Raw genomic sequence first — 25,126 nt, 5'->3', positions numbered from 1 at the left:
TTTATTTGATTAGTTACTTAGTTGGTTAATTATCTATTTACATATTCATTCAGTCATTCATTCGTTTGTTTATTTATTTATTTATTCATTTATATATTTACTTACTTACTTATTTATCGATTAATTTTCTTTGCTATACTAATTCTTGTACATTCAGTCATAAGCGAATCCAACCAAGATTTTCATACGTCCTGTTGGCTAACAAACCATCGAATGTTAGGATTCGCGAGCAGTTTGATGACGTATGTAGCGTTTCCTGAAGATTTTTGTAAACAGACGAAGATCATTCCCGGATGACGACTTCAACAACTTCCGCCACACGCCGAAACAAAACGAAGCGAGCAGCATGGCAGCAGCAGCAACGATAAGTGCAACTGAAGTGAGACTAATTAATTCCCGCAAGGTAAGGCAGATGATTGTGCTGATAAAAACCCCGTGTTGTGTCTAGCCGACCAGATTCCTACAACAGGAGTCAGCCCGATACTCCCCCGTGTCGATATCCCCCCCAGCTCATTTGTCCCTCTCACACAGATCCAAAAACAGGCAAATAGTAAATACACATGTTTGTATACAGTTGTGACTGACAGTGCTTTCTGCTTGATCAAAGATGTGTTGTGGAACGAGGAATGTGTTGTGTTCTCTTTTTACAACCGTCCGCCTTCAAAGTTGAGCGGCAGTGCGCGGCTTGTGTGTTGGGGCCCATTATTGTGTGGGCTCGCTGCCTTGTAGTTACAGGGGCCGTATTACACGGACTTAGACGCTGTCTGTCTGTCTGTCTCTCTCTCTCTCTCTCTCTCTCTCTCTCTCTCTCTCTCTCTCATTTTTTCTCTTCCCCCTCTCAGTCAGTTTCTCTCTCTCTCACTTTGTGTGTGTGTGTGTGTGCCTCATTTTTTATCTTCCCCCTCTGTCAGTTTCTCTCTCTCTCACTTTGTGTGTGTGTGTTGTGTGTGTGTGTGTGTGTGTGTGTGCATCATTTCTTTCTCTCTCTCTCTTTTTTTTTTTTTTTTTTTTTTTCCTATTCAATTTTTTTTCATCATTTTCACCATTATTGTTCTGATTTGTACCCCCGTGTCAACAGAGCTATACTAATGACATTAAACATTTCAGTGTTTAGTGCCTGTCTGTCTCTCTCTCGCTCTCTCTCTCTCTCTCTCTCTCTCTCTCTCTCTCTCTCTCTCTCTCTCTCTCTCATATTAGTGTGTGTGTGTGTTAGTGTGTGTGCGCACGCAGTAGTAGTCTGCTGGTAAAACCTATATAGAGTAGGTGTAATGTTAACTTCTCTTTTTTTTCATTCTTCTTTTTTTATGTTATACCTCATCTGTCTAGTTCTTTATCTTTTCTTTTTGACAGCATCTCTATCTCCACGCAACCCTCTAGTCGCAGCAGAGTAAATGACATGATGATTGTGGCCATCGACTGGATGATGGTGATGATATATATGAATATATATGTGAAAATGTGTGTGTGTGTGCGCGCGCGCATGCACGCACTCTTAAATATGAGTGTGTGGATTAGTGTGTGTGCGTTAGTGTGTGTGCGCATGCGGCGTGTGTCAGTGGAAGTGTGTAATAGTATTGGTTGTGTGTGTGTGTTTCTGGTGCAAACGCACACTAATGGGGCTGTATGAATAGAAATGTGCCCTCGTGTGACTTTGACAAATGAAAAGAAAAGAAATGTTATTGCACCGAGGTACAACGATATAGACATGTGCCTTTGCATGAAACCATCACCTGCAAGTGGTGGTGGCGTTCGATGCTGCCGTCTTCAAAGACATGAGAGCCGAAGGCCAGGGACAGGAACCATCTGTTGGACAGCTGGGTGTTATTCTGTTGTCATCGTTATTACTATTAGCTAGGACTTTGCCTTGAGTTGTGCTGTTCACCTTAATTTTCTTTTGATGCCAGTGTTGACTGTCAGCCTACCACTATGAGTCTTCAGTGCTGCTGAATCAGTGAAAAAAAAGATATTTTTGCTTCCCACAGAAAATAAATACCATTATTCAAATAATTTTCATTACGTCATTAGTTCAGTCTATCTCTCATCCATTCCTTTCGATCTCTCTTAATACAATATTAAACAGACCATCTCTTTATGTCTCTTTCTCTTTCTCTCTCTCTCTTATATATGCAGTATTTGCGGACGCTCTTCTGTGTGTGTCAATGTGCCAGTGTGTGTGCGTACGTGTGTGTGTGTTCGATCGGTCCATATATTTATTTATTCCGTACATACACACGCGGACACACACATACGCACGCACATGCTCGCTCGCTCTCTCTCTCTCTCTCTCTCTCTCTCTCTCTCTCCCCCATGTGCGAGCACACACACAGATATATGCACACACACACTCAGTCACTCACTCACTCACTCGCTCTTTTTCTCTATTATATCTGTCTTTCTGTCTATCTGTGTTAGTATATATCTGTTTATCTATCTATTTATCTCACACACGCACACACAAGCGTACACCCACCTACTCAACAACCACACACAAACTCATACGCACAACCACACACACACACACACACACACACACACACACACACACACACACACACACACACACACCACACACACACACACACACACACACACACACACACACACATATGCTTATAAATATACACAAACATGATATATGTTGTGTGCATCCCGCAGACACACAATAAATAGGCGGATAGTAGTTTGCACAGGACAGGAATTGGACTCACTGCCGGAGTCTGCACTAGTGGGTCTTGGTAAGTAGGTAAGTATGTTAGATAAACGTAATTTTAGGGGGGGAAATTTCATATTAGGTAAACACTACACGCACATATGCACACACACACACACACACACCCCTTCCCCCACCCTTCTTCCACCCTCCATGGAAAGTTCTTGTCTTGGCAGTGCTCACACTTGACTGGAAATTCTTTTTGATAATAGTGTAGTCTAAGAGAGAGATAGAGTGAGTGCGTGTGTATGCAGTGCGTGCATGTGTGAGTATGCACAAGTTTTTATTTTGATATGCACTTGTATGTATCCTATTTTCTACTGTATCTGTGTTTGTGTATGATTGATTTTCTATTTATGTTCATACGTTGTTATGTACTATCCCCCCACCCCCACCCCAGTATTCCTTGTGACCCCGGTACACTTGGTAATAAAGACATATTGATAATGATATTCTATTCTATTCTTTGGCTGTGGTGCTCTCCGTCTTTGTGGTTCCAAGTCCACCTTCTGGATGCTTTGTGCAGGCTGATCGTGTTGGCCATAACAGTGTTGTTAACTATTGTATCTGGCAAATTCCAGGAGCCTGAGGCCTCTGTTGATTGACTCGTCATTGCAGGACAGTCCGCAAGTGCCTGTCTAGTTGTTGTAAGCATGGTCTCCTACTTGGCATTCAGTCCTCTTGCAAATTACGATGTCTTTCTTTGGGGTTTGATCCTAAACCTCTTGCACTTGTTCGTGTAAATCTTCCACAGCCTCGTCGTCATAATCGCTTGACCACTGCTATTAACCACTGGTAACTACTAACCACCACTGACCACTACAGACCACTGACCACCATTGACTACTGCTGTCCACCACTGGCCACTGACCATGACTGACCTGGGAGAATATAAACCTTGGGGAATATAGACCTTGGGGAACATAGACATGCTTTTGAGGTTGGTTACCATGCAGATACATAAAATAACCTCCCTCCTCCCACGTGCCCCACAAAGCAAAACAAAGTCATGAACTGTCAGTGAAGGAAATAACGATGACAAATCAACGATTACTAAATAAAAGCTGAAATGTCACCAAATCAACTGAAATATTGCCAATCCACTTATTGTCGTCGACCAGCAAGTATTGACATGGGTGAGTATTGACACGGGGGAGTATCAACATGCTCCCCCTACAACCTACTCATCACAAGAAAAAGTCAATGTTACATTCAGTTTTATTTAGCAACTTAGCAAGCAATTTCTGTCCACAGGACCCCCACTACCTGGGACTGGAAATACATAATTTATTTCAAATGACCTGATAAATTATATGGACCAGCCGGCTCACATTTCTTCCCCTCCTGTAATTTGTGTGACTGGTGGAGTGAACGTCAGCACCATGTTGTCGACACCACTCACTCCATTTTTAGGGGGGAAATTGTAGAGATTGCCAACCTGTGGCCTTATCCACATTTCTTATTTTTTACATTTGCAAAGGGACCTCTTTTTCATTCCATGGAATGAGAGATGGGGTAGGGGAAATCTGCAGAAAGAAGCACTGATTCTGACCCAAGTCTTGAGACTACCATAATTCTATGGAGACACAGGTAAATGGATGAACTGAAGTCATTTTGCTGTGATATGATATTTTGGCCATATTTGAAAAATTCAGCACACTTTCACAAAACGACACAGACATACAAATTATACAAAATTTGAAAGTTTACTGTCTCTTGTTTTAACTTTTTAGAATATTTTTTCATTAGTTGCTTATAAATACTTCTAAAAATATTGCAGAGTATGTCACTAGATACTGAAAAACAGAAAAAGTGTGCTGTGCTCACCATTGTAGGGGCCAGTCAGCAAAACTTTCATTGTCTTTTTCAAAATCATTGTCTAGTACAAATAGCATACTTGTCTTAATCATAAAGATAAAACAAAATTGATAAGCAAATTTGTCACAAGTGTCTAGGAAACCAGGTTTAATGTTTGAACCTTGAAAGACATTGAAAGAGCGGGTCCAATGCCAGACCGCCCAGTTCATCGCCAAAGACTTTGAGTCAGGTGACCCAGGTTGTGTGACTCAAATGCTACAAGGACAGAGAATACCACCCCTGGAGGAACAGTACAAAAAATATGAGGTGCAAAGTCACTTATACAAATACACCTAACGTTGTTCAAAAGATATGACATTAACAACAAATTTGCTGAAACAATGGTATTGTGCAGGGCAGGGGTCTGTTTGCGACGGGTCCCTTCCAGATCGGTGAAGTGATCCTGAAGGAAAAGCCCGTGGTGAGTGTCCAGTTCCTGTGGAACGCCATGTACAAATACGCTGCTTGCAAACATTGCATACGCTCCCTTGAGACGGCCCAGGATAATGCCCGCCGCCTGTCAAGCAACCCATCCCTAGAGCTGCCTCACCCTGAATGTTGCACAGTGGACACCTCCACCTATGTCTCCTGCCCGCATTGCCAGGTAGGTATTGAGTCTTGTTATTATGATATCAAGTAATAGGCCGCCGGAGAGTTCCATGACCATCTTGGATCTTGCGCGTGCACATCTTTCTTTTACTTGAAATCGTGAGCAGTTCCAAAGGCGATCGATGTAGACAAAAGCAGCAATTATGTGCTGTCCTCCATTTCTTCAATTAATAGCCTCCATTGCTACAACCAAACTCTGTACAATGAAATGCAATCATATGCACAATTGAAAAAAAACTTCAGAAGCAAAAGTCAAAAAAAAGAAGACTGCTGTTTTGCATTTTCTGCCTCTCTCGATTGCCTGATTTGCTCTCAGTTTTAAAGAGCCAATCATCTTCAAAAGCATAGATTATGTGATGTGTCTCTGTAAGTCATTGTTAGCACGAAACTCTCCAGCGGTCTATTGTGTTATTGTTCACCACATAGTGATACACACAGAACAGCTTGTGTTTGTGTCAGACATTTATTGTTTCCTTTGGATATCATCATTAATCAGCTGGGCAGAAGAACCAAGGATTATGGGATTTACTGTTAAATTAATCACTCAAACAATGCAGATCAGTGTTAACTCTCTGACCCCTGAATCGCCGGGTATGGCCCGCTGGAAATTCCCTATTCAATCCCTGAACAGCCCGGTATGGCCCGCTTAACATGTTCATTTGCTTTTGCTTTCGATTTTTAGCATTCGCATGAAGCACCAAAAGCGGAAGTACATTTGTTATTTCCTTCCACTGCAGCCATTTTAAAGTTTGAAGCAGATGGATTGCTTGAGAAGTTTCTGAGCTATTAATTTCTAAACTTGATGTTTTTTTTGTTTGTTTGTTTTTGGGGGGTTTTTTTGTTGTTGTTTTTTACAAAAACGGCTCAGAATGATTGATTAGACATGCCTTCAATCATGGGCAACTGTTATGATGAGATATCTTTATTTGTAGGCGAGTATCTAGAGAATGAAAAAATGAGCACACACACACAAAACAGATCACTCATTGAGAGTCACTTTTCATTATCTTCAAGTTAATGCACTCACAACTTGAGACTGACTTTTTGAAGAACACATTGGATGCTGTTTTTTTCAAATCATTCTTCTCAATTCAAATGTTCTCAGTTTACTTTTGTGTAAAACTATGATGTTTTCTACATATCATGACCTGTCTTTTGCACCAAAACAAATAAAGCCTTATTTTATATGATCTATTTTGTTTGGTATGTGTGAGTCCAGTGCAGAGTTGTTGTTTTTCCCTTATCACATAATTTAGAATTCCCTTAGGATGTGTCTGTCAGAGGGCATATGGTCAGTGTACAATGGATTGCTTTTGTTCGTGAACACAATTTATAGGGGGACCTTATTCAGCTATTAGTTTGCTTCAGTCATTAGCCTTCTGCTTATCTTTCGTATTATTATTATGTAAAATATGTTTTCATTATCTTCCCCATGACAGTGATTGGAGATTTCCCCTTTCCTCTCCAGTCAAATGTAAAGCACGACAATTTCTCTCCTGTGATAATTTGTGGAGAAATCATTACATCTCTGTTATTTAGTAAATACTCCGACTTTTCCTGATCTTTGAAGTATAAATCACAAATTCAGTTTCAAGTATTTATTTGTCGATTTTGTTTAATTAGTTTTAACTTTCATTTCATGTTGATGTTTTATACAAACCTGGGGAAGGCCCTCAAGGCCTGACCAGCATGTTGGGTTTGTAATGTGTGCAGGTCAGGCATCCTTTTTTTTTCTTCTTTTTCTTTTTTTACCAGATATAATGCAGATGTGAAGTAGGAAATAGATGAATCAGTCTGTGGAACCTAAGCTGGCCATGCTGACTCTGCAGTGCATTCACTCTTGGGCAGGCATGTCAGTTGTAACATAAGATCACATTAGATTAGAGCAGGTGATGTAGTTTTGTAGCTTTGTGTGAGATCTTGGACAGTGTGGAAGCCCTGTGTCAGAAAAGATCCCAGGTCGGAGCTTTTTGGAGATTTATGGATGGATTGTCTCCACCCAGCTGTGGTCTGATTTCACTTTGTTAACTGATATTTGTTTTATTGTGTTTCACAAAAGATAAACGTTGTTTCGAACAGCTAAAACAAAATTTCTCTCTTACTTGACAAAACTGTCTTTAATGATACTAATAATATGCAGGCTTGTATAGCGCAGTACCCCTATCACAAGTGGGGCTCACCTCGCTTTACAATAAGATGTACAAATTTAAGAGTAAGTCAGTAAGTGACATAAAAATAAGTATAAAAAATAAAATAGATTAACAATGAAATAAAATAAAATAGAATAAACTACATATATAGACATAGTCTCACATCACACTGGCTAGAAATCTACATACTTCAAACTGAGTGACATATATATGTGACGCAGCACGCGAAAACCCAGCTAAAGTCGCATCCAGCGATTCTTAGCTGTACACAAAAACAAGTAGTTAGGGTCAAAATTATGAAGATTGGGATTTTTATAGATATCACATCTTCAAAGTCTTATATTTGCTGTAGTATCTTTGTAGTATAGTTGTTGTTGTAGTGTTGTTGTTTTTCTTGATCATGATGATTGTGAGAAATAAACTGAAAGTGTTTATGCAGGAGGTCTACTGTAGCGAGAAGTGTCGGGAGGAAAGCTGGAGAAGCAGCCACCAAACCCTGTGCTTGGGTGCCTCAAAGAATGACCCTGAGCACCCTTTGAACCGTCTTGAAGAGACTTGGAGGTGAGTACAGGGCCAGGTATGCTAGAAGGGGGGGAGGGAAGTGTGCTGGATGGAGTGGGGGGGGGGGTGGTTGAAGGTCTCTACAATCACCAGTATATACTGTGATTATGATGATGATGATGATATGCATAGTTACGGGGCTTTTGGGGAGGTTGAGGGTCTCCACAATCACTAGTATATATTGTGATTGTGATGATGATTATGATGATATTGCATAGTTATGGGGCTTATGGGAAGGTTGAAGGTCTCCACAATTACCAGTATGTATTGTGAATATGATGATGATATGCATAGTTATGGAGCTTTTGGGGATGTTAAAGGTCTCCACAATCTCCAGTATATATTGTGATGATGATGATATGCATAGTTATGGGGCTTTTGGGAAGGTTGAAGGTCTCCACAGTCACTAGTATATATTGTGATTGTGATGATGATTATGATGATATTGCATAGTTATGGGGCTTATGGGAAGGTTGAAGGTCTCCACAATTACCAGTATGTATTGTGAATATGATGATGATATGCATAGTTATGGAGCTTTTGGGGAGGTTGAAGGTCTCTACAATCACCAGTATATATTATGATGATGATGATGTGCATAGTTATATATCAAGAATACAGAATATTTTATTATCTCCAAAGAGAAGTGTAGCTCATATCCTTAGTCAGAGACCAAGTTCTAAGTGCTTTACAAACACAGTCATTTGCAAAACTGGCTGCCTGTCTTGGTAGAGACAACTGCCATTGGGTGCTAATTTGTCTTCTGTCATTCAAATCAGGTTTCAGTCACACACACACACACACACACACACACACACACACATGTAACATGTTACGCGTATGACCATTTTTGTTTATTTTACCCGGCATGTAGGCAGACATACAGTTTTCATGGGTGTGCATGCTGGATATGTTCACTCATAATCATATACACGAGTGGGCTTTTACGTATATGACCAGTTTTACCCCCGCCATGTAGGTGGTCATGCTTCATTTTCAGAGTGGGGGGAGGGGGGTGCATGCCAGATGTGTTCTTGTTTCCATAATGCACCAAATGTTCACATGGATTACATGATCTTTTATATGCCTATTTGACTTTCTGCATGTGTATAATTTTATACATGAAGGCGGTTCAGGCACTAGCAGGTCTGCAGTTATGTTGATCAGGTAGACCCCAGCAGGTGTGACAGGGATTGAATGCAGGAAACTCTGGTGAGAATCAGTGCTCTTAAATATTTGACCATGGCACCTGTTTGCATTGTATTGTATAACTCTTTTGTCACAGCACATTTCTGTATGTGGAAGTCAGACTGCTCTCACCAGGAGAGTGTGTCATTACAGTGTGGCACCACTTTTTCTACAGAATTTTGTTGTTGTGGGTTCTTTTATATACACTGAGTGCATGGGACCTCAGTTTACCATCTCATCTGAATGACAACTGTACAGACCACCACTCAAGGTCTAGTAGAGTGGCAGAAAAAAGAAAATACTGGCTGGTGTGGAATTTGTGTGGAGGGTAGAGAAGGTATGCAGGGATGCTCTACCACTGAGAGATAATCAGCATAGTATAAGCACACAAAAGGTATGGGAAACAGAAAATACCATTTTGATTCATTTCTCTGTGTGTGTGTGTGTGTGTGTGTGTGTGTGTGTGTGTGTGTGTGTGTGCACATGCATGTGGTTTGCAGGAACATACATTATCCACCAGAGACATCAAATGTGATGATTCTGTTGAAAATGTCTGCTGTCGTTATACAGGTGAGAGAACACTAGATGCGTGATTACATAACACTTTCTGCCCAACAGGTGAATGAATACTGATTACATTATTACATAACACTTTATGTCCAACTTGTGAAAGAACACTGAATACATTATTACATAACACATTCTGTCCTACATGTGAGAGAATACTGAATACATTATTACATTACACATTCTATCCTACATGTGAGAGAATACTGAATACATTATTACATAACACATTCTGTCCTACATGTGAGAGAATTCTGAATACATTATTACATAACACATTCTGTCCTACATGTGAGAGAATACTGAATACATTATTACATAACACATTCTGTCCTACATGTGAGATAATCTTGAAAACATTATTACATAACACATTCTGTCCAACAGGTGAGAGAATGCTGAAAACATTACATTACACATTCTACCCAACAGGTGAGAGAATACTGAATACATTATACATAACACGTTCTACCCAACAGGTGAGATAATCCTGAATACATTATTACATTACACATTCTTTCCTACACGTGAGATGCCCAACAGGTGAGATAGTCATGAATACATTATTACATAACACAATATGCTCAACAGGTGAGAGAATACTGAATACATGGTTGCATAACCATTGGCTCATTATACCCAGCAGGTGACAGAATGCATGATGCATTTGCACATTTGCAGATGACACACATACAAAAATCAGCTTCTGCAGAACAAATTAACACAGGCATGCCGACATGCATTTCATGAGATATATATATATGACAGATCTCAGCTATATCATGCCATAATGACTAAATTGGTGTCAGATGTGAGCTATGTGATATCATTATGTGATGTGTGTGTCGGATTTGAGCAGTGTGATGTCATTGTGTGTGTGTGTCAGATGTGAGCTATATGATCATGTGATGTGTGTGTGTCAGATGTGAGGTATGTGATGTCATGTGATGTGTGTGTGTAAGATGTGAGATATGTGCTGTCATAATGTGGTTGTGTGTGTGTGTCAGATGTGAGCTATATGTCATAATGGGGTGTGTGTCAGATGTCATAATGTGGTGTGTCAGATGTGAGCTGCATGATGTCATCATGTGTGTGTGTCAGATGTGAGCTCTATTATGTCATAATGTGGTGTGTGTCAGATGTGAGCTATGTGATGTCATAATGGGGTGTCTGTCAGATGTGAGCTATGTGATGTCATAATGGTGTGTCTGTCAGGTGTGAGTTATGTGATGTCATAATGTGGTGTGTGTCAGATGTGAGCTATGTGATGTCATAATGGGGTGTGTGTCAGATGTGAGCTATGTGATGTCATACTGTGGTGTGTGTCAGATGTGAGCTATGTGATGTCATAATGTGGTATGTGTCCGATGCGAGTTATGTGATGTTATGATGTATCAGTGAAATCAAGGGGAATGCTCATCCAGTCAGTGCTCTAGGAAGTTGCCTGTCAGTTACCTCCCATTTGATTTTCACGTTTTGTTTTGGTCCAAAGGTTTTCTGGTCTACTGCTACAACAGTACCAAACCCAAGTGGGCTCACACGTTGTGGTTGGGTAAGGTGAAATTCCATAGACCCGAAAAAAAAACATCGTAAAATATGCATTGAAAGAGAAAAAAAAGCATCAACCTTTTTGTCATTGCGTAAACTCATAGACCGCAGTTTCACACAGACTTAATATGAAGTTGGCTGCAGAACATTTCTTTGACATGAGGGAGCAAAACGTTTGACTTTGCGTGCAGATTTTACCAATCCTAGGGCAGGTCCCTTCTAGGCTTGGGTAGTTTCAGTTTCAAGGTGTCAAAGCTTGCAGTCTGGTCCATACGTGATATGCCACATCTGTTTTTAAGTTTATATGAAAAAAAAAGAGGGAGGGATAAAGATGCCTGACCTTTGCATCAACCCAGCATGCTGATCAGGCCTTTAGTGTACCTTGAAGAGACCTCCATCAGAACCAAGCTCCCAGATCAGGTTGCTGCACGTGCCCAGCTGCTGCCTGAGCTTCAAAATGCCATTCACCCAAAATCGTTGCTTACTCTTTGCTTGGCGTATCAGGTCTTCCTCCATCACAACAGGACTGCATGCAAAGCTCTCTCATTTTCTACACAGAGTGCTTGTTTTGATTGTCCTGGCACTACAGTTTCAGTCAAAACATATATATAAATTTCCTATCAGTGGATGGACAGCTTTTTTTTTCTTTCCATGCAAATTTCTTATGGGTTCTTCACCAGCAAATTTGGCATTATTTTGGCGGGTCTGTGGAATTTGACCTTGAAAGATGGGGAATGCTGACATGATTGTGTCTGTGCGTGCAGAGTGCCGATCGAGATGCTGTGTTGCAAAAGTTCTCGCAGTTTGCCCACACCGCTGTCAATGAGAATGAGGACATTGTTCACAAAATGCTGGGACCACAGTTCAAGGTCATCTGTGCTTTAAGCCTACTGTGTAGTTGTATGTGTGGGTGGGTGTCTCACACGGTTCTTGTTTCAGTTCCTGAAGGAGGCATCACTGTGTTTGGACAAATCCACATCTGCAAGGCAGATGCCTGACCAGCAGCATGACCCAACATGCTCGGTCAAGCCTTGAGGGCTTGCATATGTGTATCTATCAGAATGGATTTCTCTAACAGAATTTTGCCAGGGAACAGTTTAAATGTTACCAGGAGTTCTTTTTCAGTTTGCCTAGTGTTTGCTGCACACAAGAGCTTGGTTTATCGTCTCATCTGAATAACTAGATGCTCAGTTTGATTTTCCAGTCAAACATGAGAGAAAGGGCGAGACTAGGATTCAAGCCAGAGACCCCCACGAAGATTGATTAGGCAGATATTCATCTTACCCACTCTGCCACCTTCTGGCACACAATCTGTGCATGAGACTTTGTGTGTCTAAAGAGTTGAAGAGGGTTTTGTTGTTGTTGTTGTTATTGTTGTTGTTGTTTTCTTTTTTGCAATTGCACGAGAAAGTGTGCAACTGAAACGTGATGACTTTGCTATTGTATTGTATTTTTGTCACCAGATTTTTCTGTGTGAAGTTTGAGTACATTGAAAAAAAAAAGATAATTGTAACATCATATGATTCCTATTAGTTATAACATTCATGTGTATACACGAAGGAAATATGTTTGATAAGAAAAAGTCATTCTGTATCAATGTAAGTTTTATAAGAATTAATTTACCATTAGGGCGACATGTATTGGATATTGCTCTTAAGGTGACCAGGGCTTTCTCTGCATTGTAACCCTCTAATATGGATTTGTCAAAAATATATATATGGGTTGTTTGGTTTTAACAAACAGCAAAACGAGTGAACTTCTGAAGGACTCTCTCCATTTAACTTAACATTTGTATCAAATCAAGTTCTGTGGTAACTGCTTTTAAAGATAACCCATGCCATTTACAAGGAATTCCCTAAAATGTACTGGTTACTTAAAGGTCTGTAATTCATGAAGACTGTCCAGTGTGCCCTTTACAGTACTGGGCAGTGTTCTCAAACATATTGTTTACATTGACAAATCCAGTTGTACAAAATAACAAGGTGGCTGATACTTCCCGATTGTGCAATTGTAGTGTCATAGCAGTGAAAAACAATGAACCACAGATGCAAACCTTAAGGGGACCACAAAATGGTCTCCCTTGGGACAAAGTGCAGTGCAAACATTCCTTAAGGGGGACCCATTGTTGCCCTTAACGATATGCTTGAGATTATTATATACCTGATATCTCACATTCACTCATCACATTCTCACAACCTTTTGCACAGTTTAGACATGTTTTCATCAAAAGATATCTCTTCTTTCCATGCAGAACATGAGTCAGAAAAAGAAAGTAGAATTAAATGAAAAAGTGATTTTGCTATTAAAAATTTCACTTTAGGGCAGCCACTACAAAATATACAGCATCATACAACTGATTTGTTGCATCAGCATTTTCCCTTTATTTTCATGATAACAGTCATTTTTTGCACGATGTGGTTTGATAGACTTATGATTTTAAAGAAAGGTTGGTGGGGGGGGGGGGTGAGGGGGGGGGTTGTTTTGTTTTGGGATTTTTTTTTTTGTTTTGTTTTGTTTGTTTTGTTTTTGGTTTTTTTGTTTTTCATTCTGCTTCTCTAGTTGCTTTTTGTGAGTTTCTTGTTCAAACGCAGAATTCTGAAAGATAAGATTTGTAAAACCATATACTTTGCAATTTATGATTTCTTGAGTTTATCAAATTTTGTCCAAAATGGCTTCGTTGTGTACACACACGCATGCATCAACAGTATCAGCATTGATGAGTTGCAGCTTGCCTTTGACAGTGGAAATGTCAGTGAGACTATTATTAGCTCATAGCATTATATAATTCAAACATATGCAAGTTCCAGATCACACTTGTTAGTTGGGAAACTGGTATTTAGGGAAATCGAATATTCGATTAGATTTCCATCATGTTGAGTGTAACCTATTGCATTGAAACCAGCATTTTCAGTTCAAATGGCGTTGGAATATATGTGTGTGTGCATGTGTATGTGATTTAGTGTGAGTGTGTATGTGTGTGTGTGTGTGTAGGTAGTTGTTGATGTGTTGTTGATTTTTTCTTCAGACTCAGATGGAAGTTCTGCAGAAAGCAGTCAAAGAGGCTAAGGACTACCTGGGTGATGATACTTTTGAAAAGGTTGGTGTCTGCACAGATAATGATGATTATAATAATGATGATAAAGCTATTTATGTAGTGCTTAACTCTTTGGCCACTGAGTTTCTGTTTGAAAAACACTCCCTTCGCCAGAACAAATATTGTAAAAAACACTTCCCAGTACCAAACATTGTAAACTCTACACTCAGTCGGCCAGTTTCCTATTGCACAAGAAAATTTGTTGCAGCTGTCAAGCTTTATTACAGTGTGAAAAACCATCCTTTTAACATGACCTCTCAGTGTCGACTAAAGTTGCCTATGCTGGTGAACTGTCTAGTCGAGTAAAGTCACCTAAGGCAGCAAAAGAGGTAACCTTGTCCATGGACGAATCAAAGCGCTTTCACACCAACCATTCACACTCTTGATTTAGTCTGATTCAGAGGGACGAATGACTGAAGGTAGAAATTACATGTGAAGAGACAGAGAAGCTGTGGCCCATAAAGAGGGAGGGTGCAGTAGCCCAGTTGTTATAGCGTTTGGCTTTCAATTTGAGGATCCTGGGTTTGAACCTTGGTAACGGTGCCTGGTGGGTGAACTGAAGGGTGGAGATTTTTCTGATCTCCCAGGTCAAAATGTGTAGACCTGCTAGTGCCTGAACCCCATTCATGTGTTTACGCACACAGAAGATCAAATACCATATATGCATGTTAAAGATCCTGTTATCCGTGTCAGCGTTCAGTGGGTTATGGAGACACATAAATACCCAGCATGCATCACGCACAACAGTCATCAGGAAGTCATTGTTGGTCATGTAACGGAAAGAAGAAGGGGAGAGCTATTTCATAAGTTTTAAGGCCAGACTTAAAGAGCTAAGTACAATGTTGGTCATGTAACAGAAAGAAGGGGAGAGCTATTTCATAAGTTTTAAGGTCAGACTTAAAGAGCTAAGTGCGATGTTAATCATGTAACGGAAAGAAGAAGGGGAGAGCTATTTCATAAGTTTTAAGGCCAGACTTAAAGAGTTAAGTATGATATTGGTCATGTAACAGAAAGATGGGGAGAGCTACTTCATAAGTTTTAAGGCCAGACTTAAAGAGCTAAGTATGATATTGGTCATGTAACGGAAAGAAGAAGGGTAGAGCTATTTCATAAGTTTTAAGGCCAGACTTAAAGAGCTAAGTATGATATTGGTCATGTAACAGAAAGAAGGGGAGAGCTGCTATTTCATAAGTTTTAAGGCTAGACTTAAAGAGCTAAGTTCGATGTTGGTCATGTAACAGAAAGAAGAAGGGAAGAATTATTTCATAAGTTTTAAGGCCAGACTGAGCTAAGTATGATATTGGTCATGTAACAGAAAGAAGAAGGGGAGAGCTATTTCATAAGTTTTAAGGCCGGACTTAAAGAGCTAAGTTCGATGTTGATCATGTAACAGAAAGAAGGGGAGAGCTATTTCATAAGTTTTAAGGCCAGACTTAAAGAGCTAAGTACAATGTTGGTCATGTAACGGAAAGTAGAAGGGGAGAGCTATTTCATAAGTTTTAAGGCCAGACTTAAAGAGCTAAGTGCGGTGTTGGTCATGTAACGGAAAGAAGGGGAGAGCTATTTCTTAAGTTTTAGGCCAGACTTAAAGAGCTAAGTGCGGTGTTGGTCATGTAACGGAAAGAAGGGGAGAGCTATTTCATAAGTTTTAAGGCCAGACGTAAAGAGCTAAGTGTGGTCTCAAGACACCAGAGACAGAGAAAGAGTGGCGGCTGATTGTGGAGTATTTGTGATTTTGGGACACGGACACAGAATGGATCAGAAGCTGATCAGACAACAACAACAGCAAACAGTTCACAGGCTTTGCCATACTGCATAGAATATGATGATGATAATGGTAATAATGATAAACAATAATGATGTTCATTTGTATCGCGCCCTTTCTATCTAAGAACTTGGGGTGCTTTGCATGAAAATGGAAAGAAAATGTTACAGATTACTTGAACCACTCATGGCCACTCTTTCCCTCTTGCTGTCTCTTCCCTTTCCCCTCTCACCTCCCTTCTCTTATTACTCATACATGCAGAGTGGCTGGGCAGGTATGGGGAGGAGAAATAGGAAACAGTGCCTACACACAGGTTTTGAAACGAGTTTTCAGTGAAGATGAAGATTCCGATGTAGGGATATGAATCATGTTGTGGACTGTTGATCCACATATAAAAAGGTGGATGTCTCTTCTGAAGATTGACACCAGTGTCTTGCTTCCCCACCCCCTGTGTTGAAGCATAAAAAGAGATAAAAACAGTCATACACATAAAAGCCCACTCGTGTACATACAAGTGAATGTGAGAGTTGCAGCCTACATACGTATAAGTTTGTTGCCTCTGTTTTCATGTCCTGTGTGTGCATGAGCATAATTTCTTTTGGAGTTGTCAAAAAAAAAACCTAAAAAAAAGTTCATATTTTTTATTTCAGTGGGAGACGCCTGAGGGTTTTGTGGAGGCCATGGCAATGCTTGGTACTAATGGACAGGGCATCGGTACGAGGTAAAAATAGCTATTATATTGATTTTTTATATTTTAATGTGTTGTTGAAATTGGTGATTTTCTTTTCTTTTTTTTTTAACAATCTAATAAAAAACAACAACAAAAATTCAGAAAGTGATCCAGATCAAAGAATGCGTGTGTGTGTGTGTGTATGTGCAAGTGTGCATGCACACATGTACATATGTGTATGTTTTGTGCATGTTCGCGTGTGTACGTGTGCATGTGTGGGTGCATGTGTACCCATGTGTACGTGTGTGGTTTATGAAGGTTTGTGTGCATATGTTTGTGTATGTGAGTGATGGTAAAGTGTGTTTGCGCGTGCATGTGTTTTCCCAGTAAGTGTGAAAAACATGGTGAGTGTGCGCATAAACGAATGCACACGCTCGTGCGCACACACACACACACTCACACACACACACTCACACAAACACATAACCACACACATAGGGCCATGGGCAAATCCGCACACTCCCGAATACAAGAAAATCTTGTATTGTTTGGATTGGGAATGCGCATTTGATATGCCAACCACAAATTGTCGAAAGAAATGGTCTTGATCGGAGTAACTGCCGAAAATATTTCACCATAGATTGCTTTTGGCATTGGAAGTTTGAAATTTTGACAGATCTAAAAATTTTGACAGATCTAAAAATGATACTAAAACTATGAAATAAAGATGGATGTGGGCAACACACAACTTTGGTTCAAAAAATACTAGTATCAGATGGTGATAAAAAATATATGTATCAGATTCATATCAGTACTGTTAGCTCCCCCCCCCCCCACCTTCCTTTTGTCTTCTTTGATTTTGTTGTTGTTCAGCAGGAATTGTGCATAAACCATGGCTTTGCTTGTTTGCAGAGGCAAAAGAGAAGCATGGAAAACATGCACTATGTAAGCAAACAACTAAATAATTAATGCTTTCCTAATGATGATGGATAACTGTACTAAGTCCCTGAGTACATCATTGAGCAGTTTGTTGCCTTGTTGTTTGATTGTCTGAGCAATCTGCATGTCGTCAACATGCTCAGACAGCCTCTCTTCGCGAAAGAAGAGAAAACTTTGGAAAATACTTCACCCACATCAGCAGTTCTTGAATGGTACACAAAGAGCAGTTTATCTGAGAGAGTGCTTACATCTGGAGGTAGAATGGTGGGGTTTGCAAAAAGGAGAGGGGAAGACTTTTGTGGACCATTCTACAGAAGCTCAAGAAACTTGATGTGAACTGTTTCACTACTCCTGCAAAGTGGTGTGCAGAGAAAGGCGCAAATGCTGCAAGACCAACTTAAAGTGCACATCCTTGTGTACATATGGCAGGTACTGTCACAAAGACTAAACATTGCCCTAGTTGGAAAGAGACAACCCAGCTAGTTGAGAAGGGTTTTTCATTAACTTTGTGATACCAGCTTGATGTTTTACTTTTTCACTCAAGCTGAAACTATCAAAATTGTTTATATGGTTTTACAAAGTGCACATTATATGTACTTTGTGACTCTTGTAACCACACATCCAATGACATGCAAGTGGGATTTTCATATCAAGAAAGCGCCCCCCCCCCCCACCCCCAAACTCTCATCATCCCTTCTGTTCCATTGCCCTTTGATGTCTCGTGAGATTGATGAATAAATCAACACCCAACAACCCCACCTTAACACTTATTCAGAGCCAGTGATAAGAAACTCTAGGGAGAGCTTGCTGGACAGTACAAGGTCTTCAGAGAAGAAGCCCCCCTCAGTCAAGTGTTTTGGCCCTTAACTCGTTACACTCTAAGGGGGCCGGGCCGCACCCAGGACTCCTGGATGCCCTTGTATTGCTGCCTTTTCTTTTTTTTTCTTTTTTTTCCTGGTCCTCAGTAGGTTCAAACCCGCGCCTCCAGGGTGGTCGCCTATTCAGAACTGAGTCACCTTTTTCTGGCAGACGTTTTAACCATTGAGCCATCATACACCTAGTCTGAGTAGGGAAATTTAATCCTTATGAAGTTTACTTTCATTCCTCCTCGACCAGATCCAGCTGGAACTTTTTTTCTGCTGCTTCTGCCATTGCCTTGAGAGCCCATGTCCTCTCTCTGCCAGAAATCGACAGCTGTTTCATGAGGCTGTAGGCAGATGCGCTCACAAACCCTCTTGTGCCAATCTCTATGGCGAGGACTTTGGCTTGGAAGCCAGATTCTCTCAGGCTGCTGGCTAGACTGGCATACTTCTCGGTCTTGTAGATGTGGGCTTCCTCCATTCTGCTTTCGTATGGCACAGTGAGCTCAATCAGAATCGCTTGTTTCGTTGCCTTGGAATGGAGTACCATGTCCGGTCTCATGCCGCTCTTGCTGATGATTTCCGGGTGTTTCTTCCCCTCTGGTAGGTTAACTGTGCATTCCCAGTCTTCGGCACCATCAAGCAGCCCACGTTTCCATGCGTTGGAAACTTTGGATGCTGTTCCTGGCCAGACTATTGCCTTCTGCAGAGCAGAACTCTACTGGAACTTCTGGTGGGTGTGACATAAGGCAATAAAGACATCGGGACAGTTCTTGACAAATTCAATTACTTCTGCTTGGGAACTACTCATGAAGTGTATGAGAGTTTCAAGTTCCACTCAAGAAACCAATCAAAGGATGATTCCATTGATGCATACGTTGCAGCCCTGCGAAAACTGACAAAAACATGCAATTTCAAGGAGCCTGACAGGATGGTCAGAGATCGAATTGTTATAGGAGTGATAGACGATGACACACGGGAGAAACTGCTACAAAACAAGACTCTTTCACTTCAGCAAACAGTAGAAATTTGCAGAGCCCAAGAAACGTCCAAGGCTAGAGCAAGGTCAATGCAGTCTAGAACATTTAGAGAAGGTATTAGCAGTGAAGAAGTAGTTGAAGTAAACAAAGTCAAACAAGGACCACAACAGAGCATGCCACCGTGGAAACGGACATCATCAGGAGGAAGCAAGCCATGCTCGTGGTGTGGAAGGGGTCCACATAGAAGAGATGCTTGTCCTGCAAAAGCAGCCACATGCAGGAAGTGTTCCAAGATTGGTCATTATGCTGCAGTTTGTCGCTCTTTGCCTTATTCAGTCAGGAGGTTGGAGGAAGAAGCAGAAGAAGCAACAGTGGCAAGTCTTTTTAGGCCTAAAGAGAACTCCAAAGCACACAGAGAAGATGCCTTCCTGGATTCAGTCAATCACAAGGCAACATCAGATCCATGGAAAGCCAAGGTTAGATTGGAAGGCATGGATAACGTGTTCAAGCTGGACACGGGGCCAGATGTCACTGTAGTGCCACCATCGATGGTGCCAAAAGGCAAGAGACCACTACAGAGGTCAAACAAGAAGCTGTTTGGTGCAAGCCGAGTCCAGATCCCTTGTCTTGGCAAGTTCACAGCACAATTAACCTTCCAGAACCACACAACGACTCAGGAAGTGTACGTCGTTAGTGGCCTCAATGAAGCATTACTAGGTCGGCCTGCTATCACTGCCCTGAATATGATTGTGCGAGTGAACATGGTGAAGGAAACTGAGGAAACACAGTTTATAGCAGAATTTCATGAACTCTTCAGAGGTCTTGGCAAGTTACAGGAATCTTACAAAATCCGCCTCAGAGACAAGTGTTCTCCCTATGCTGTGTCAGCTCCACGTCGTTTAGCCCATCCTTTGAGAGAGAAGGTCAAGGTAGAGCTGGATCAGCTGGAACAGCAGGGAGTGATCCGCAGCATTAGCAAGCCAACTGACTGGTGTGCCCCTATAGTAGTTGTCCCCAAGAGCAATGAGAGAGTCCGAGTCTGCGTGGATCTGAGCAAACTCAATGAATCAGTTCGAAGGGAGAACTATCCTTTGCCAACAACTGATGAACTTTTGGCTCAACTGTCAGGCGCAACCGTGTTTACCAAACTTGACTGCAATTCTGGTTTTCACCAGATACCCTTGGATGAAGAAAGTCAAGAACTGACTACATTCATTACTCCCTATGGGAGGTATTGCTACACCAGGTTGCCGTTTGGAATAAGTTCAGGGCCTGAGGTGTTCCAGCGACGCATGAATCAGTTGTTAGAGAATCACGATGGAGTGATCTGTGACATTGATGACCTCCTCATCTATGGGTCATCAAAGCAAGAGCATGACATCCACTTGAAGAAGGTGATGGAGACCCTCCAACGGGCAGGCGTCACCTTAAATGGAGACAAGTGCCAGTTTGCCAAAGACCAAATCAGATTCCTTGGGCATGTTGTCTCCAAGGATGGGATAGCCATGGATCCAGAAAAAATCGCTGCAATCAAGGATTTTCCCAGGCCACAGAATGTGTCAGACCTAAGGAAACTCTTGGGAGTCATCAACCATGTTGCCAAATTTGCAGGACCTACCCTAGCAGATGACAGCAAGGCCCTTAGAGATCTGCTGAAAAATGATGTTGAGTGGACTTGGGCCACAGCTCAGGAGGCAGCATTCCAAAAAGTCAAGAAGCAGTTGACAGAAGCTCCAGTCTTGGCACACTACAATGCAACCAGAAAAACAGTGGTCTCAGTCGATGCCTCCTCATTTGGCCTTGGTGCAGTCCTCCTACAGAAACAGTCAGATGGACACTTAAAACCAGTGTTCTATGCATCCAGGAGCATGACAGACACAGAAAGAAGGTATGCGCAATTTGAACGTGAAGCCCTTGCTGTGACTTGGGCATGCGAAAAATTTGCAGATTACATTGTAGGGCTGCAGGATTTAGTTATCCAAACAGATCACAAGCCCCTTTTGGCCCTTCTGAAGTCTAAAGGCCTGGAAGATCTGCCACCCAGGATTCAGAGATTCAGAATGCGTCTGATGCGGTTCTCGTACTCCATCGAGTATACAAGAGGAAAAAACCTTGTGACAGCTGACGCTCTGTCACGTGCACCAGCAGGAAAACAAAAACCAGAAGAGAAGATGCAAGAAGAGGAGGATGATCTCTTCGTACATCAGGTCATCCAGAACCAGCCAGCATCAGAGTGGCGACTTGAACAGATTCGAAATGAATGTATGAGAGACAGAGTTTGTCAGGTGCTACACCGATATGTCCAGGAAGGCTGGCCAGATTCGAGTCCAAATGATCCAGAGTTGAAGGTGTTTTGGTCTGTCCGCTCAGAAATCACAGTGCAAGAGGGCATACTTCTCTACAGGAGCAGACTGATAATTCCAGAAATCCTGCGAGCTGACATCCTTGAGAAGCTGCACACTGGACACCAAGGCATCGTTAAATGTCGAGCACTAGCCAGAGACTGTGTTTGGTGGCCCAGGCTATCAGTCCAAATTGAGTCCATGGTCCAGAAGTGCCCAATCTGCATCAAAGAGAGACGTGTACCGCCAGAACCCCTCATCACAACTGCCACACCAGCATTCCCATGGCAAAAGGTTGCCATGGACTTGTTTGAGATTTCAAGACAGCAGTATCTTCTGGTTGTTGACTACTACTCACGCTACATTGAGGTGGTCACACTGAGTAACACCACAGCCAATCATGTGATATCTCACATCAAGAGTATTTTTGCCCGCCATGGAATTCCACAAATTGTTGTAAGCGATAACGGTCCCCAGTTTGCATGCAGACAGTTCCAGGAATTCACACAGAAGTACGAGTTCACTCACATTACCAGCAGCCCCCACTACCCACAGGGTAATGGAGAAGCGGAGAGGGCAGTCCAAACCATGAAGTCATTACTTACAAAGGCAGAAGACCCCTACCTGGCTCTCCTCGCTTACCGGTCCACACCATTGGAGCAGGGCCTGAGTCCTGCCGAGCTGCTGTTTGGCAGAAAAGTCCGCACTGTTGTCCCATCAGCACCTTCGCAGCTCTCCCGTGAGAAGGGGAAGAAGTGGAGGGACTTCAGACAAAGAGACAAAATCAAGAAGCAGAAGCAGAAAGACAATTTTGATAGAGCTCACCGTGCCCGTTCAGCAACTGTTCTACATCCTGGTCAGCCAGTTTGGGTACATCCAGCCCAAACTCCAGGGACCATCATTCACTCCCTTCCCAACAGGGACTACAAGGTCCAGACACCCCATGGACCCCAACGCCGCAATCGCCGTTTCCTTGTTCCTCGAGACCCAAATCCTGAAATCCCCAAACCTGTCCCCAGACCACTCTCGTCCCTGCTTTCCACCAAGCCACACACAGAGGTGGCTTCTTGTCCTTTTCCGTGGGACGATGCTGTCACCAGTCCAGGTGCGTCTGGTGTACCGAGGGCTGCCGCTTCCAGTGCTGTCACCAGTCCAGCTGCGTCTGGTGTACCGAGGGCTGCCGCTTCCAGTGCTGTCACCAGTCCAGTTGCGCCTGGTGTACCGAGGGCTGCCGCTTCCAGTGCTGTCACCAGTCCAGTTGCGCCTGGTGTACCCAGGGCTGCCGCTTCCAGTGCTGTCACCAGTCCGGCCGTGTCTGGTGTACCCAGGGCTACTGCTTCCAGTCCAGGTCCGTCCCATGGTGCACCTCCTGTGAGCAGTCCTGTTCCAGCAGCCCAGATGACCAGAAGAGGCCGCATTGTGAAGGCCCCACAAAGACTTGATTGGTGATGCCATGTGGGGTCCAAAGACTGACCACTCAGAAAAGACGAAAGAAGTGACGGCACCTTTGTGTGCTATCGATTCATTTAAGGCGCCTTTGTGTGCTATCAATTCGTTTTCAATTTACTTCGGTTTCATTTTATTTCGTTCGTACTAGTGTTTTTTTGGTTAAAGTTAAATCTTGATTTTGATTGTCCATCACTCTCGAGAAAGGGGGATGTGACATAAGGCAAGTCGCCTTATTCTTAAATGTACGCCATCCACAGTTGGCCCGATCGGTATTCAGTTATATAAAAGGGGACTTGAGCTGAAACCTCCATGGCGGCATATCTGGTTCATTAGTGTGACTGCGTGCGAAGTCCTATATGTGTAACTAACTAGCCACGAAAACCTAAGATAGGTAACGCAACAGTGGGGTTGGTGCTCCTTGGACAGTGCTCCACACGTGTGCAGTTTCTTTTAGCACTTGGTTGTGCCTCCATATGTACCGTCCTTGGCTCAACACCGCTTTGCATGAGCTGAGGACATGTTCCACTGTTTGTTTACCATGGCAGAGTGGGCACGCAGGGTCATCTGCTTTCCCCCATTTCACCAAGTTTGTATTCCAGGGAAGGATGTTGTACACAGATCTTAGGATGAAGCAGATCCTCAGAGGGGCCATGTTCCACATGTCGCTCCAGCTGAGGCTCCTTGGAGTGCATTTTCCCATGTTGTCCACTGGCCTTGCTGGACTGCCTTCTGGGCTCTTATCATCCTCAACCTTCTTGATCTCCTGCATGATCATGTCTCTTTTTGCTTTCCCCCTTGCCTTGGACCACCATTCCATCTTTGTCGATCCCAGGCCTTGTCTGTTGATTTGGGTGTGCCCTATTATTTCCTTTGTCTTAAGACTTTCTTTCACTGCACTGACCACGTCCCTGACTTTCCATTTTCTGCCAGTCTTCAGCTTGGGTTGGTTGGATCTCGCAATACTGTCACCTGAGTCTTCGAGCATGCTGATAAGTCTTGGCTTCCCTACCTTGTATTCTTTGACAAGAGACTTCAGAGGTAGCCTCAGTTTTGCTTGGCGACAATAGAATGCCATGCCATAAGTCTCTGCTACAGATCTCCTTTACAATTTCTTTCACATGGCCTGGTGTTCTAATGGTAGATGCAAGCAGGCAGCAATTGGTCTGGTGCTGTGATTGGAATGGACTGGTCACTTTTGTTATGAGATTGTGCCAGCTTGTCATATATCTCATCATGTATGTTGTTAGATGTGTCATTTACAGTCAAAATCAGTTACCTGGAAGAAGAGGACCTTGGCTGATGGGTAAAAGCAGATTTACATGTTTTTAAACTTCTGAGGACTGTTAGTTAAACATTCCTTTTTTGTGCTTTTTAGTATCATAGCAAATATGATTTGAAACGAGGAGAATGGTCTTGCTGTATTTCCCACATTATAAAATATCTGTTTTTGTGGTTACAATATCATGATCATACGCAGTTACCACAGCCTAATAAAATATTATGTTGTTCAGGCAGTAGAAATACCTTCCAAGCCTAATGATGGATTTGCTTGTCAAGGCCATCACATCTTGCTGTGATCTTATTACAGATTTATTTAATCTCCTGAAGTGCGGCTGATAGACTTTAAACAATACAAATCAGTTAGATTCCAGGTAATGAGAGTGTTCATGAATGTAGCTTATACAGATTTAGTGCAGCACAGTATTTGTGTGAATGGTCACAAGTAGTGTGATAAACAAAGACACTGTTTAGAACAGTAGTCACCGTAATGTAGTCAGTGCATGTAGTGGCCTAATTTCAAGATTAATTTGAAGAAAGTGCTGGTAGGTCTATGTGC

At 42.1% G+C, this 25,126-nt stretch overlaps 1 protein-coding gene across 1 annotated transcript in view; it reads left to right on the top strand.

Annotated features, from left to right (window-relative positions):
• Nucleotides 1-288: 288 nt before the first annotated feature.
• LOC143300071 (protein-lysine N-trimethyltransferase SMYD5-like) overlaps nt 289-25,126 on the top strand; it is a 42,167-nt gene continuing 17,329 nt past the window's right edge. The window contains exons 1-7 of the mRNA XM_076613634.1: nt 289-403; nt 4,923-5,171; nt 7,766-7,887; nt 9,576-9,645; nt 11,955-12,059; nt 14,216-14,287; nt 16,700-16,770. Coding sequence (XP_076469749.1) covers nt 347-403; nt 4,923-5,171; nt 7,766-7,887; nt 9,576-9,645; nt 11,955-12,059; nt 14,216-14,287; nt 16,700-16,770 — 746 coding nt within the window. The 5' untranslated portion in view covers nt 289-346. The remainder of the gene's footprint in view (nt 404-4,922; nt 5,172-7,765; nt 7,888-9,575; nt 9,646-11,954; nt 12,060-14,215; nt 14,288-16,699; nt 16,771-25,126) is intronic.

Source organism: Babylonia areolata, chromosome 2 (assembly GCF_041734735.1).
Source record: "Babylonia areolata isolate BAREFJ2019XMU chromosome 2, ASM4173473v1, whole genome shotgun sequence".
NCBI lineage: Eukaryota > Metazoa > Mollusca > Gastropoda > Neogastropoda > Buccinidae > Babylonia > Babylonia areolata.
This window is presented reverse-complemented; position numbering and strand designations above follow the sequence as displayed.